Source organism: Lupinus angustifolius, chromosome LG01 (assembly GCF_001865875.1).
Source record: "Lupinus angustifolius cultivar Tanjil chromosome LG01, LupAngTanjil_v1.0, whole genome shotgun sequence".
Taxonomy (NCBI): domain Eukaryota; kingdom Viridiplantae; phylum Streptophyta; class Magnoliopsida; order Fabales; family Fabaceae; genus Lupinus; species Lupinus angustifolius.
In genome coordinates this window covers 13,768,504-13,784,983 of record NC_032009.1, presented here as the reverse complement: position 1 = coordinate 13,784,983, position 16,480 = coordinate 13,768,504, and the positions used below count along the sequence as shown (strand labels likewise).

General features: G+C 33.9%; 1 protein-coding gene across 1 annotated transcript; it reads left to right on the top strand.

The window, feature by feature from the left end:
• On the top strand, positions 2,794 to 4,892 carry LOC109349865 (macrophage migration inhibitory factor homolog). The gene is made up of 3 exons (XM_019590894.1): positions 2,794 to 2,962; positions 4,042 to 4,242; positions 4,672 to 4,892. The coding sequence occupies exons 1-3, from the start codon at positions 2,852 to 2,854 to the stop codon at positions 4,705 to 4,707; spliced, it is 348 nt and encodes a 115-aa protein (XP_019446439.1). The 5' UTR covers positions 2,794 to 2,851; the 3' UTR covers positions 4,708 to 4,892.

Sequence of the window (16,480 nt, the reverse complement as noted above, 5' to 3'; positions counted from 1 at the left end):
AGGACTATGGCTCTACCTCTGGTCAATACATCAATGCCAATAAATGCAAATTCTTCTCTACTAATGCTTCGTCTAGGAAATTGGCCAACCTAAAAAGCTACTTGGGTTTCTCTATGGGCTCCCTCCCTTTTACTTATCTTGGTGTCCCAATCTTCATAGGGAAGCCCAAGAAGTATCACCTTCAACCTATAGCTGATAAGATCCTAGTCAAGTTAGCTAAATGGAAGGGCTCTAGTCTCTCTATTATGGGCAGAGTTGAGCTGGTTAAATTCGTGATCTAAAGCATGCTCTTGTATAGCTTCCACATCTATAAGTGGCCAACTCAATTACTCAAGACATTGGATAGGAAAATCAGAAATTTCATCTGGTCTGGTGACACTGAGGTCAAAAAGCTGGTAACTGTGGCCTAGAATCAGGTTTGCAATTCCCTAGCTGATGGAGGTTTGGATATTAAGTCCATATCTATGATTAACAAAGCTGCTATGTTGAAATTGGCATGGGAAATGGTTTCTTCTAATCATGAATGGGCTAAGTTTTACAAAAATAGATTTGGTTGTAGCAGAACTAAACCTACTAGGTACTTTAAATCATCTATATGGCCTGGTATCAAGGAGCAGTAGAATTTGGTCTTCAAGAACTCAATCTGGTTGGTTGTAAGGGTGGAAACAGGCCAGGCCAGACCAGGCTTTGCCTTAAACAGGCCCAGCCTATATAGCATATAGGAGCCTGGGCCTGGCCTGTTAGCCTGTTTAAAAAAAAATTCAAAGCCTGAGCCTGGCCTGTTTAAAAGCCTGGCCTGTTAGCCTGTTTAAAGGCCTATTATACTATATGGTCATGAAATAGGCTACTATGTCTACATTTAAATGGGCTTATAGGCCTACTTTTAATTAGGCCCATCTAATTCTAATAATTAAATTATATTTTTGTATACATTTTTATATTAATATTACATATATAATAATATTATTTATATTAAAATAGTATAAATTCAACATTCATATATAATATAACTAAATAGGTCGGCCTGTTAGGCTTAATAGGCCTTTTAGGTGGCCTAAAGCCTGACCTGTTAAGCTAAATAGGCTTTTTAGAAAGCCTGAGCCTGGCCTGTTAATGAAAAAAGCATGGCCTAGCCTGTTATATGCCAGGTAATAGGCCCCTGATAGGCGGTGTGGCCTGTTTCCACCCTTAGTTGGTTGGAGAGGGGCACAACATCAATTTTTGGAGAGATAACTGGCTAGGGGACCCTCTAGTGGAGCTGTTGGATATTCCACCTCATCTTCACTCTACCTTGCAGGCTAAGGTTGTTGATTTCATATATAACTCTAACTGGATCATACCTAATACTTTAGCTGCAAGGTACCCTATGATCAGTAGGAAAATTGCTTCTACTATAGCCTCTGAGGGAATGGACAAACTGGTTTGGAGCAACTCTAATGATGGTAAGCTATCTCTAAAAGTTGCCTTTGCTTGTGTGTGTAATCCAAATCCTCCTTGTGGCCTAAAGCACATCTGGTCAACACACATTGCCCCTTCGAAGTCTTTCATCCTCTGGAGAATATGGAAGAATCGTATGCCAACTGATGAAAATATTCAGAAAAGGGGGTGTGACATTGTTTCCATTTGCAGCCTCTGCAATGCCAATACTGAAACCACATAGCATCTCTTTTTGCAATGCCCCTTTGCTGTTTATCTGTGGTCTTGGTTGAGGGATGTTTTCTCAAACTCCTTGGACCTATCTTCAATTAATACTATCATGGCTTTCTCCAAAACAGCTTGGAGCCCTTTGCTAAAGCATGTGTACTTAGCTTGTATTATCCACACAATAAGCACCATTTGGTATTGCAGAAACCAGTTAAGGTTTGAAGACAGGAAAATATCTATTGCCCAAGCAATTTCCAAGATTAGAAGAGAAACTACTCTAGCTGGATTATGCTCTAATGCAATTGCCTTCTCTTCTCTGCATGAATTCAGCATCTTGAAATTTTTCAATGTCCCTCTTAATTATAGTAAGGCTCCTTCATACTCTGAGGTGATTTGGAAAAGGCCTACTTGGGGTGTGGTTAAAGTTAATACAGATGACTCTGCTCATGGTGCTCCTGGCCATGCAGGAGGAGGAGGTATTTTTAGAGATCATCATGGAAATTTCATAGCTAGTTTTGCAACTTATCTGGATATCAAAAATGCTCTCTTTGCTGAATTGCATACGACAATCCTTGCTATTGAGATAGCTCATCACAAAGGTTGGAAGAACCTTTGGCTGGAATGCGACTCAACATTGGTGGTTAGTATTTTCAAAGGGTCAATTAATCCTCTTTGGCAATTACATAACAGATTTGTTAAATGCAAGCTTCTCTTGGGTAATATGAATTTCAACATCTCTCACATATTCAGAGAATGGAACACTTGTGCGAATAAGCTTGCTAATCATGGTATTCATACTAGATCAAGCACTTGGTGGAATATTATGCCTAGTCTCATTTGTTCTGAATTTGTGAAAAATAGGGCAGACTTGTCTGCCTATAGATTTAGGAATATGTAATGATCGACTCTTTGGCCCCTTTTTAATTCATCTTGGTGCAATGCACCTTTGCTTTAAAAAAAAAATCTACATGTATTAAACTATTTGTAAAATAGAATAATGACACCAATCAACTATGATAAAGTCCGAATGCATTTATACCAGCGAAACAGGCCAAATTTGGTTTGGCAAAGGGCATTCTCGGAAGAAAGGAAATTTTATATTCAATCCATAAAACCAGACCGAAAATAAATGATATATATCGCTAGGGTTCTTATTTCAATTTTTTCAGCAGTTGCCAATTGCAGAGACTAAACTAAGAACACAACGATGCCGTGCCTCAACATCTCCACAAACGTCACCCTCGACGGCGTCGACACCTCTTCCATCCTCTCCGAAGCAACTTCCACCGTCGCCAAACTCATTGGAAAACCCGAAGCCGTACGTTTTTTTCGTTTTACATCATTCCCGATTTGCGTTGCTTAATTTGCATCCGAAATTATGAAATTGATTAGTTATGCTTATACTTAGAGGGTTCTTAGTTGTTCAATACCTGAAAATTTGTTTAACGGACATGAACATTTGATAGATTGATGAAGTGTCTTTTTCTAGAAATGGTGGCTTTTTAGTTGTGTCCAAATGTAATTAAAAGTGATGTATCCTTTGAATTTTGAATTTTCCAAGATGTGTAGTAAAATATGATAGTTAATGTCTTTCTGTAATTGGTATCTGAGCTGTAATCTTTTGTATAAACTACTCTGACTCGCTATTTTAAATTACCTCTGTGGTCGTGCTTGTGGTTGATAGCAGTCATTACGATGTGGATTGTGGATTACGTTGAGATGTGTTTTCTTTTTAATTTGATGTTGTTCAATGTGTTTTGATGTGACTGTGTTGCGGCCCAAAGCAAGCACATCATTGTGATTTAACGTCATGCCGCAATTACGATGTGATGCGTTTGTGGTGGTCACTACAATTGCATTATTGTGGACACGTCAGATGATGTGGTTCGCAATTTGAAACTTCCACTGGGTTTTACTTACTTACACTTAGGACCTCTTTATTTCCTCCAGGCAGGTAAGAGTACTGATAACTAAATCTCGAGCCAGGGGGGAGGTGAAATGTAGCCTTTAACACAAAAGGGTTGCTTATTTCCTATGGCAAACTAGTGCCAAATAGTATACTAATTTTTTGCTTATTCTTTTTCTACTGTTAAGCTGTTAGCACCTGTTAAGCTGTTAGCACCTTTCTTCAGTGAGTGGTGCGCATTTTGATGCCTCTCCACCTTAAGGGTGCCTTTCAGCATTTACTATCTAGATTTGTTGTCACATAATTCTTGAGTTGATTTAACTGATACTTCAGCTAGATGCTGGATGCCTGAATGCATGGTGTTCTTTGTACATTGAATTAAATTTGAAGTTTTATAACTTATTTTTCTCTTATTCTATGCTTCTTTCTTTGTTATCGTATTTTCTTGTTTTGACCTAAGGCATTAATGTTCTTCAATTTTTGATTTACAGTATGTGATGATTGTGCTGAAAGGATCTGTACCAGTATCTTTTGGCGGGACTGAGCAGCCAGCAGCTTATGGGGAATTGGTGTCCATTGGTGGTCTTAACCCTGATGTGAACAAGAAACTTAGTGCTGAAATTGCTTCAATTCTTGAAACAAAGTTGTCAGTGCCTAAGTCACGATTCTTCTTAAAGTTTTATGACTCTAAGGCAAGTGTCTAAAGTCTAAACATCTGAGTTGTCCTGAAAAGAAGGATCATTTCCCTGCACTGCCTTCTTATCGCATTATTTCATTTTGCTTAGGCCCATAAGAATCTAGAATATGCACAGTGTTTTCATGCTTTACACCAGCACTAGGTAATGTAAATTAATCTTACTGTTCAAGACTATTTGTGTGGCTCCTTCCTTCTAACCTGTAATCAGTAATTTTACATCTACTCAGCGCAATAGTAAGGTTGCTTGCCTTGTGACCTGGAGGTCATGGGTTTAAATATGGAAACAACCTCTTCGTTTGAGGGTATGGTTGCATGCATTTACCCTCCCCAGACACCATTAAGTAGGAGCCTCGTATATTTGGTCGTTTTATATTTATTTTTTTTCCCAATACTTAATGGTAATTGTGATTTTTTTGTTCTGCAGGGTTCCAACTTCGGATGGAATGGGACTACATTCTGAGTTCCATGATACTTCGGTTGTGGTGCCTTGAATGTTGGATGAAGTCTTTGTTCTGTTTTACCTTTACTTTTATGTCAATATGCAATGTCACATTGTAAGTACTGTGAATTTCTGTTAGCCCCAACATTATTGGCACCGCTTAAAATGATCATTTCTATTAATGATGTGTTATGGGTTAAACATAAGACCTAGATGAGATGCTTGAGTTACTAATTAGATTGGTACCATTATAGTTCTTTGATAGATTGATGTCTGGTTTTAGTTCGCTAGCCAGTAGCTACAATAATTTCTGGGAAATATGTTCTCCCAGTGTAATTTAGGGATGCGGTGTTAAGCGTTTAGGGACCATACTCCAGTTCTTAGTTTTGGGTACAGAGGGGGGCACGTCCAAGAACGAAAAACTAAACCACTATGGGAACATTTTGTGGTCAGGAGGTTCCTGAAACATCTGCTCCTCCCTCTTTTCTCCTATTAACATATAGGCACTTTTGATATTAAAGTTATCAATAGCCACATCGGGAGAGGCTTTTCAACCAAGTTTGTCACTACCATCACAATTAGCTGGGGGAGGAGATCACGGATTTGGTCAACGATTTCTTCCGGTGAAGAATGTGAAAGAGTAGTGTGATGCCACACTCTCTGGTTTGTGAGAAATTGACTGACCTTCATAGCTTCATCCGGAAGAAGCAGGGTGAATAATGGATAAAGATTGTGTTCTGTAACAGGGTTGGCCATATAGATGCGAAGTTTTTCCTGAGAACAGAATCAGAATTAGAGACCATGATTCCTTCCAATAAACCTGCCATATTTTCCAATGAGAAAATTGATCCATAGAGAATTCTTATTATTGATAATGCTCCAACCATATTAGAGCAGCAGTAGGGTATCATATAAGTATATTATTGATAATGCTCCTTTCGGTTAACTCAACTTTCCAGTTTAGAATCGTCTCCACATGTCTTCCCTTTGTCGACCAGAATAAGATATTCTGATCAATATTGAGAATGAGACTTCAAAGTGATAAAGTCTAATGAAACCTAAACCAAGTCTAGCCACAATACATGCTCAAAATGATGACATAGTCATCGACAAATGTATTGTCAATTACGTAGTCTAAGGATGTGTTTGTGAGTTATGAGGGAAAATGAATAAGAGGGATTAAGGGGTAAGGAAGGGGAGTAAGGGAAGGAGAAAGGAAGACAAATCAAGCTAAACATTTCTTTTGTTTGGGGTGTGAAATTTAGATTTGAGGAGAATGAAGGATAAAAAATCCAAAAATATTATTTTATCTCATTTAAAAATATAATTAACAATGAAAAACATATAATGATATAATTATAAAATTTTAGTAAGGGTGTTTAGGTACTTTGATATGTTTATCTCTAAAAAATACTTTAAATTTGGGAAACCGTGAAAATAAACATATAAAAGGTTCTGGATGACTCTAAAAATCTTCCAAAACTTTTTGGTCTTTTTCACACAACTCCTAAAGGTGGGACACTTTTCAAAGTCAGTAGTACCCTCCCCTCAAAATAAGACTCTCAAGCATAGTGATATGAGGGCTCTGCATAATAATTGCCTTATTGGCTTCTCCTCAGTACATGAAAACATACATCTCAAAAGATGAGTCATGTATGATATGGGTTCTATTGAGTCTCTCAATCCTCTATTTATATCTCTAATATGCATCTCACCATGATTGAAATCGTTTATCCTTTCATATTTCTTACACAGTCACACACGTGTAAAACACCTCCTTTTAGATCGTTGAAGCTCTTGCATGGTAATACCCCCTCAATGAATTCTCTTTAATATAAATTGGAACGACAAACGCATGATTAATATGAAATAACTTCATTGGATAATCCTCATGGCACATCCAATGATACGATATTTGTCAGTAGGCCTGGAAACGACTCGAATCGAGTTGAACCAGAGCTCAGTTCAGTTTAACTCGATAAGGATTGACTCAGCTCAAAACTCGACTCAAGTTCGATACGAGTTATTTTTTAGCTTGAGTTCTGTTCGATTAAAATTCGCGAACTGTTCGGTTCAATTCAAATGGTTTATTTGGACAACTTACATAATTAATTAAAATTTGAAAAATAATGCAAAATGTTTTATATATAAATATAATCTTCCTTATATTTATTTATATATATATAATAACAATAAATATAAAAAATAATGTATGAGTCATAATAAACATAAAAATTAATTTATATATGTAAGTATATATGTATGTATATATATGTAAGTATATATGTATGTATATATATATGTATGTATATATATGTATGTATATATATGTATGTATATATATGTATATATATATATGTATATATATATATATATATATATGATGAGCCAACTCATGAACCTGACGAGTCAAACTATACCCAACTCAAGTTCGGCTTGTTTATTTAACGAACTCAATTTCCAGCTCAAGTTCAGCTCATTTGGTTAATGAACCAAGTTTATTAACAAATATTGAATTGGTTCGGTTCATTGCCAGCCTATATCCAACTCAAGTTCGGCTTGTTTATTTAACGAACTCAATTTCCAGCTCAAGTTCAGCTCATTTGGTTGATGAACCAAGTTTATTAACGAATACTGAATTGGTTCGGTTCATTGCCAGCCTATTCAATGACAAAATCAAAATAAACTGATCCTCAATAACACAATTGCACTTATATTTCTTTGTTGAAATTTCTGACAATCCTAACCGTTGGGAATGATATTCTTGCCATTTGGATCAGTAGTTAGTGTTGATATAACTTGAAATTTTCCACTATTTTGCACAAATATTTAGGATCAAAATGTCCCATAAAATATGTTAAGGCCAAATTATCTAAGGATTATCTGGAGATTTTTTTGGGGAACAAATTGTCTTTTGAAATTGAATAAGCTGTTGATAGGTAATAACTATCAGGAATTAAGCTATAAGCTATTCTACTCATGAGAAAAGAGATAATACTAGAAGATAATATTCATATTTCATTAATTGATTCCTATTATAGATGAGCAAAACATTATTTAAAGAAAATGAAGAAAACCCTAAAATGATGATGACCATATAATTGCCATCATATCATAATAAGAACATTATAGAGTTTTTCATAAAATTATTTAATAAATCTAAATAATCAACTATACTATTCTATCATATCCTTTTTCTAATAAATCTCATAGCAAACATCATAACATCTATTCTATCATTACCAACCTCTCTAAAATCAACATTGCCCTCAAGGTTGAATAGTTGGCTTATTGACTCAATGATTTGGTCCATTAAATTTGAAAGAATATAACTTTCTTCTCCATCACATTTGACTTTCTCATCAAACATAAAATTGGGCCAAAATATTTGATTAATTAAAAAGCCCAAATCATTGTCCAGATTAGAAACTATCTAATGTATCAAAAGATTGTCCCCATTATTTACCACTTAATGTGCACTTAGACCCAAGAGGCCCGTTTTAAAAAACTAATTTCTTGCTCCAACTCATATTGTCAAACTGAATGAGAATAAACCCTAGACTGCATACTTCTATATTCATCAATGTGTGGTCCTTGGCTACCATGGATTTGCGAGACAATTGGTGTTAGTTTGTATTGGATTGCATATATCATCATTGCACGATTTATCAATTTTGTGACTCAAAGAGTTTTGTCTGTATCTTTAGTGGCCCATCTTGAGTCTCATTGGCTTTTAAAATAGAATGATTATTACTATCATTTTGAATGGCAACAACCTCTGAATCACCATTTTTTAATGCATTGACATACGTCCCAACAATCTTCTTGGAGTGTGAATTTTCACCTTTTTGCTTATTTCCGACCTCAATTAGTTTCATATCTAATTAAACTTTTTCAAAATTCAACTTGTTTGCTTTCCCAAAGGCTTAGTCAGTTTGCTGCTCAATGAGATCACCTTGTCTCCCAACTGGTCCTAGAATGCAAGTCAGATACTTGCCCGGGTCTAGCTGGAATAGTATTGGAAGATTGTGAAAATGGTTGTACCTGTCCAGGGTGATTAGGAATTAAAGGCCTCTCTATAGCATTTTGAGATTGATTGTTCTGAGTGTTATTTGATAGTTCAACATGACCCTGTGAGGCTGTGACTGTGGATAAAAATGCATGGGAACTGAATGTACTAGACCTTGGGGTCGTAAATGAGATGGCATAAGAATCTGGTGTTGTGCAAAAGGTTGTTGAGTTAATCAATAATAAGGTTGAAAGGGTGGAGAACAATAGTGTTGGGAAGATAGATAATTTGGTTGTGGAGGTGGTTTTGGGGGAGGTTACTGTTTTGGCCATTATGGAAAAGAAGGGAAATGGGATATGTGGTAGGGAACAAGAGAGCATCATCCACACTCGTGGGAGGCATTGAGGAACAAATGAAAGCACTAATTATAGGTAACAAAATTGTCTATTATCAAGGAATTAAGCTATATGTTATTCTACTCCTAAGGAAAAAGATAATACTTGAAGATAATATTCATATTTCATTGATTGATTTCCAATATGGATTAACAAAACACTATTTAAAGAAATTAAGGAAAATCTTCAAATGATGATGTCACACAAGTGTCACACAAGTGTCATCATCTTACAATAAGATCATTCTACAATTATTCATAAAATATCAATATTTAATAAATCTAAATAATCAACTATAATATTTTATTCTATTCCCTTTCTAATAAATCTCATAACAAACATCATAACATACATCACTTTTATTTCTTTCCAAGATTAAATTTAACTAAACAAAATATTTTGAGAACCAAATTGGTTACTTCTGTTTATTATCTAACTAGTAGGATACCTATTCATTTGCATGGGTCAATGTGTTTTATTGGTGATCGAAATTCAAAGAAATATATTTCAAAGTTGTATAGCAAAAAAGACGGAACGTTTTATATTGTTGTTAATTGGTATAAATAAATAACATTGTTTATGATAAATATCATGGAGTGTAACCTTAATTGATGATGATCATGAATCTTAGTTTTTTGGTAGAAAAGTTGTTAGGTTGTCTTTAACCTTATAAAGATGAAATAAATGACACATTAGAGTGTATAAAAAATATTAATGTAGTATGCATTTTAGTCATAACTGAATCTGAAATAAGAAGTAAAATACATGTTATAGGTTTTGGAAATATTCATAACAACATTTGTTGTTGCCGTTGGAGTTTTATCATCCTTATCATGTATTAATATCTTCAATTCTTTGTTGCTATGTACTCTTGAAATTGCCACATATAATTGACTGTGACTAAAGACTAGTCTAGGCAAGTATAATTCAACAGTTTCCAATGATTGACCTTGAGATTTGTTAAATATCATGGCCTATGAAACAATCATAGGAAATTGTCCCCTTATCAACTTAAAAGGTCATGAAGATTGGATGGAGACATTGACATTTGAAGAATATATAAGATATTTTCAATGTTCTTCCTAGGCATAACCTTTGCTTAGACGACATGATTTGTCAAGTTAGTGATAATCAATCTTGTACAATTACATAATCATTTAGATTGGTCTAAAATTCTTAGCAACATTATTGGAGTGCCAACTGTTAACTTGATTTTATGAATTGAAGGACCATAAGTTTTAAGTGAGTTTAGAAACTCAAGAGTTAATATGTTGAATACTTTACTTTCACATCTCACATCTCACATCTCAATAGAATCTGAGCTAAGGTATTCATTTTCGTTACCTTAAATTTTACATAAGGATATATATTAGTATGGATTAAAAAGATACTTGCATGAACATAATAAGTGCTTGATTCTAATTATATTTGTGTACCTAGAATAAGGCTTAGAACAAATTCGTTGATTTGATCCATAATTTCAATCGTTGATGCAAGTAGTATCCTTGATTACAAAACCTTCTAACTCTTGTAGTGATCTTGTAGATTTACGTATGTGCTTTGAACTATGGCATCAATTGGGTTATCAAAATTTTGTGATCAATTGGGTTATCAATCTATTTCAGCACAACCATGACTAGGCTCAAATAATTTCTCATCCCCACCTTTAATATCCAATATGAGAATTCTATGATTTCCATTGCATTAGAATTATTTTGTAAACACATGTTTTTTGTGAAGGTTAACCTTGTAGAATGGTGTCAAAGATACGATGCATTGATTGTTACATGTATAATATCTGAACAACATCCTCTTAGAATCAATGACAATATCTGTCAAAAATTCCCTCCAAAAACGACAACCATACCTCCGAAAACAATTGAATCATTCCCTCTAGCACCCATTATATCTCTAAGACCTTTACCAAATGCCTCAAAGAAATATTTATGTGTCATCAGAGCTTCATCCCATATAATTAAATTATTTTGTTTCAATAGTTCTGCAAGTTCGGACGCTAGTGAATGTTACAAACAGAGTTGACAAGAGTTGGTACAGATATCATGAATTTAGAGTGTGTTATTTTACCTCCTGGTAACAACAAAGAAGCTATAACATTGGAAGCTATAGTTAAAACTATATGCTTCTGAGACCTCAATACAAATGTAAATGTTGGTCACATATGAGTTTTTCCAGTTCCCACGTAACCATATAAGAAGAACATGCATTCTTTATTGTGGTTAACTGCTTCTATAATGTTATTGCAATAGGAGTCAAAGGTTGCAAGCATAATGACTCACTAAGTTTTGATGAAGACAAGAACTTTAAGAAGACAAGGATTATATGAAAGCTTGAAGATGAAGACAAATATATAAGCAACATGCCAAGACTCTAGGTCATCATAGATTTAGGAGAAACATTTATGTTTTATAGAAGTCCTACGATGATTATTTAGATTGATTCTAGGTTAGGTGAACCTAGGATAAAAGTCTCACAAGGCCTAAAAATAACTTACTTAAAATGAGACATTTCATTCATCCATACATGATGAGATAGTGTTCATGCATTGCAATGATCATAGATGATTTTATCGCATAAAATAGTACATATTTTGAAATCATGCATTACATACACATTCATCATGTAGGAGGTTCATTTCACATCAAAGAAACTACTCTTCAACTTTATTAATCGATTAACATGGAGTGATAATTAATTATCCATTCATGGAATCTGATAATCGATTATTCAGAGTTCCAGTAGCTAAAGATTTTGATCTTTTGGCATCAATAATTGATTACCAAAAGTAATAATCGATTATTTCCATCAGATATCTTGTTTTTAGCTAGTTGATAATCAATTACCAGTTTAGATAATCGATAGATCAAACATAAAATTGTTTTTCTTTTCATTGGTTTAGAATGTTAGTTTTCAAAATTTCATATTTTCTAAGAATTCTTTCAGTGAAATCTTTTATTGATTAGAGTTAGTGTTTCTTTGAAATTCAAGAGAGAAAAGAGATTGAATTTTCATATTCTTTTTCAATAGAGTGCATATTCACAAAACCTTGCATTAATCTTCATTAGAATCTAGGGTTCTTGTGAGATTTCTGTCATTAGGTTTAGTTTTGAGTTTAGTGTTATATTAGCACATTCAAGGTGCAAATTACTCAAATTTATTCTGCTTTGGCCAAGTGAATTGATATTCTCAAGGGTGTTGAGAATTGGTGTTAGAATCTAGTTGATGTTAGGTTTTGTATCTTCACACTTTTGAAAGGCCGTGGTTGGGAGTGATCAGCGACTGGGGCTATACCGTGAGTAGGTGTTGAGTATCTGAAAGAGATGGGTTAGAGGTGAAACCGATGTCAGAGACTCTAAGGGTCTAGAAATGAGCGTTTGTAGAGTTATTGGAAGTGTGTTTGTAAAATATATTTTATTCCATAGTGAAGAAAATCTCCTAAGATTAGAAGGGGAGACCTGAATGTAGTTTGCAAGTGGACCCGCAAATGAACCAGATTAAAAATTTTTGGCACACTCTTTCTATCATTTATCTCTTTACAATTCAATTTTTACATATTTTGTTATTGATTCTTTTTTATGCTTAATTGACTCTAGATCTGAAAATTGTTGATTTATCATTTGATATACTGTCATTAAGTCATTTGAATCTCTAAAGATTGTTTTTGGTAAAATCTTGTTTTGCAAGAAACTGTATCATTCAAGATTTCAAGAATCAGAATCATTGATTATTGTCTATTAATAATCGATTAATGTGTAAATAATCGATTACTCTATGTGATAATCGATTACTCTGTGTGATAATCGATTATCCTAGACTGTGTTTGTGTTATTCACAATTAACCGAAAAAGCAGTGTGAATCGCTACACCTATTCACCCCCCTCTAGTTGTGGCAACATCAGTGCCATAAACCTATCTAAGAATCCCACGTTGCATTCAAAAACTAAGCATACAGAAATTAGACATCATTTTCTTAGAGATCATGTGCAAATAGGTGATTGTGTTATTGAGTTTGTGGAAACCTCAAAGCAACTAGCCGATATTTTCACCAAGCCCCTTCTAAGGGATACATTCTTTGATCTATGAAGAGAACTCGGAATTCATGATGAATCATATCTAAGTTAGCATGCTTAAGGTTTTGTATATGACTTTGTCATGCCTCTAATAAATGTTTATATGTTACTTGATTTGAATGCTTGATTCTTGTATATACTTGAGCTCATGATTGTTTTGTAATATGTCTTAAATACTTAGGATATGCCTTTACCAGTAGTATCTTAGCATCCACCTAGAACCATAAGCACTTAAATCTGTATTATTACTGCAAGTAATCGATTGTGTCATGTTATAATCGTTTACCTAGGCAAAATTATTTTCAAAATAATCGATTACTATAAGTCATTAATCGATTACTAGGAGGAAATTTTTAAAATCTTGAAAATTCTCACTGCGATAATCGATTATCACATGTCGACAATCAACTACCAGTAGGAGTAAAATAGATTGAAGTACGGTAAATTCGCATAAACCCTAAATCTTCAATCTTTACCCTTTTCTAAAAAAATTGCAAATTAGGTGTACCAAGTTCAAATTCGTGCAACCCCTTTTGTCCTATCTATCATCTCTACATTAAAATCAATCCAATCTCTCCAAAATCCAAATTTTTCCAAAAATTCCCAATTCGGAAACCCTAAGTTCCAATTCGAAAAATTGATTATACCATCCCCTTTATGCCAGATGAGTGATGAAAGACCTTATTGTGTGAAGCACACTGCAAAATGCAAAAAAAAATCTTCTGACATTGGTGGTCCATCTAGTGCCAGAGCAGGAACAACCTCAGCAAAGAGTGATTCGTATTATGCTCCAAAACTCCAGGCAGAGAGATTGGCTAGGGTTCTTAGCAGAAAGCGAACTTACATTAAATATGTTGACCTTACATGGATGATGCAACAAGGGTTTGAGTTCCACACCAATTGGAGGTATAAGGAGTTACCAACTTTGTCGACCTAATGGTAATGTATATCCCTTTATAGTTAGGGAATTCTATGCAAATTTTCTGTACAAGAATGGTGTGTATATGAGTTTGGTGAAGGGAAGATTGTTTAATTTGGATGTTGATTTACTTCTGATTGTCGGAGGTCTTACAAGTGATGGTGCTCCTCTAGGTGATTTCCATGACGAGTCATGAGAATTATATGATACTGAGGAAATGTATAAATTTTATCTTAGAGGATCTCACTTTTATGTTCAAGGAGAGGCAACAAAAGTTGGTGCATTTTTATTTGAAATCATATTGCTACATTATTTGTTTGCATATATTCTAGTTCAGAGGAACACCAACCACACTCAACCCACCATCAACGACCTTAAGTTGATGTTCGTTATTAAAGAGGGAATTATGGTTAACTAGGATGCATAAATCCTTGTGAATATGTACTATTGAAAAAGAATATGAAAATTCAATCTATTTTCTCTCTTGAATTTCAAAGAAACACTAACTCTAATCAACAAAAGATTTCGCTTAGAGAATTCTTAAAAATATGAAATTGTGAAAACTAACATTCTAAACCAATGAGAAGAAAAACGGTTTTTATACAAAACAATTTTATGTTTGATCGTCTAAACTGGTAATCGATTATCGACTAGGTAAAAATAAGATATCTGATCGAAATAATCGATTATTACTTTTGGTAATCGATTATTGATGCCAAAAGATTAAAGTCTTTAGCTACTGGAACTCTGAATAATCGATTATTGCAATGCCTAATCGATTATTAGATTCCATGACTGGATAATTGATTATCACTTCATGTTAATCAATTATTAGAGTTGAAGAGTAGTTTCTTTGATGTGAAATGAATCTGCTACATGATGAATATGTATGTAATGCATGGTTTCAAAATATGTACTATTTTGTGCAATAAAATTATGTATGATCAATGCAATGCATGGACATTATCTAATCAAGTATGGATGAATGAAATCTCTCATTTTAACTAAGTCATTTTTAGGCCTTGTGAGACTTTCATTCTAGGTTCACCTAACCTAGACTCAATCTATGCAATCATCTTATGACTTCTATAAATCATAAAAATTTCTCCTAAATCTATGATGACCTTGAGTCTTGGCATGTTGCTTGTAAAGTTGTCTTCATCTTCAAGCTTTCATATAGTCCTTGTCTTCTTAAAGTTCTTCTCTTCATCAAAACTAGGTGAGTAAACCATGCTTGCAACCTTTGACTCTTATTGCAATGTCAATCTCCCCCTTTTTGATGATGACAAACTTTGAACAATTTCACTCGTTTGATAAGCTTGATGGCGATCAACTTGATGTTTTGCTAAGGTTGTGAAAACATAAGCATTGTTTCCCCTCACTTTGTTCTCTCCCCTCAATCTATGTATGAGGTAGCGTAGGTAGAACAAATCATTCTCCCCTTTACTTAGGTTTGCGAAAGCATAAAAATACAACCTGCAAAATTCAAACAACATTTTCTCCCCACTTTTAGCATGATAAAAAAGTAATGATATAGTTTGAATAATAAGGCCAAAAGTAAAGAAAGATTATAACAATTTTATACTGACTTAATCAAATCAGAAGTTGTATGATTTATCAAGCCAGTAAAGAATTGAACAAATGCACAAGTTTACTTTAAATAATCGATTATCCACTGATAGTAATCGATTATTTTGCTGAATAATAAGAAAACTTTATGGTTTAGAGACATGCATTTTTCATGACAATTGTAAGCATAATACTATCCATTTTTCATATTGAAGCTGTGAACACCCAATCTTGTCCGGCCCAAAAGATATTTCAAACAACAAAACAAAAAAAAATTAGTATTTTTGGCTATTTTCTAATAAAAAATAATATTTTTTAAGAGTCCCAAAATAATAATAATACAAATTCAGTTTTAATTAATTCTTATTTAAATTTCAAATTTTTGGATTATGTGCCATAATGTTAAAATTAGTTTTTAAGGCAAGAATCAAATCCCATCATTTTTTCTCTCCAATAAAATAAATGGGAGATTTGGCACATGTGGTAATTCAAAATGGTATAGATAATAAGGTTAGCCTCTCATCACAAAAAAACACCATTTTTTTTCCTAACAAATCACAATCCATTAAAAAATCATACATTCTCAAAAACATCATTCATCAATCATCGATTCTTAAAAATCCTTCACTCATCATCTATTTCCAAAAATCCACCATCCACAATCCCAAAAATTTCTCATATATAACAAATTTATATCATCCACAAAAATCTCAGTGTCTCACCCATCAACTCACTCATGAATTTCTCATCCACCTTTCACTCACCCACAAATCCATAAAATTTCATCCAAAAAAGTCTTTCATCCATCATCTAT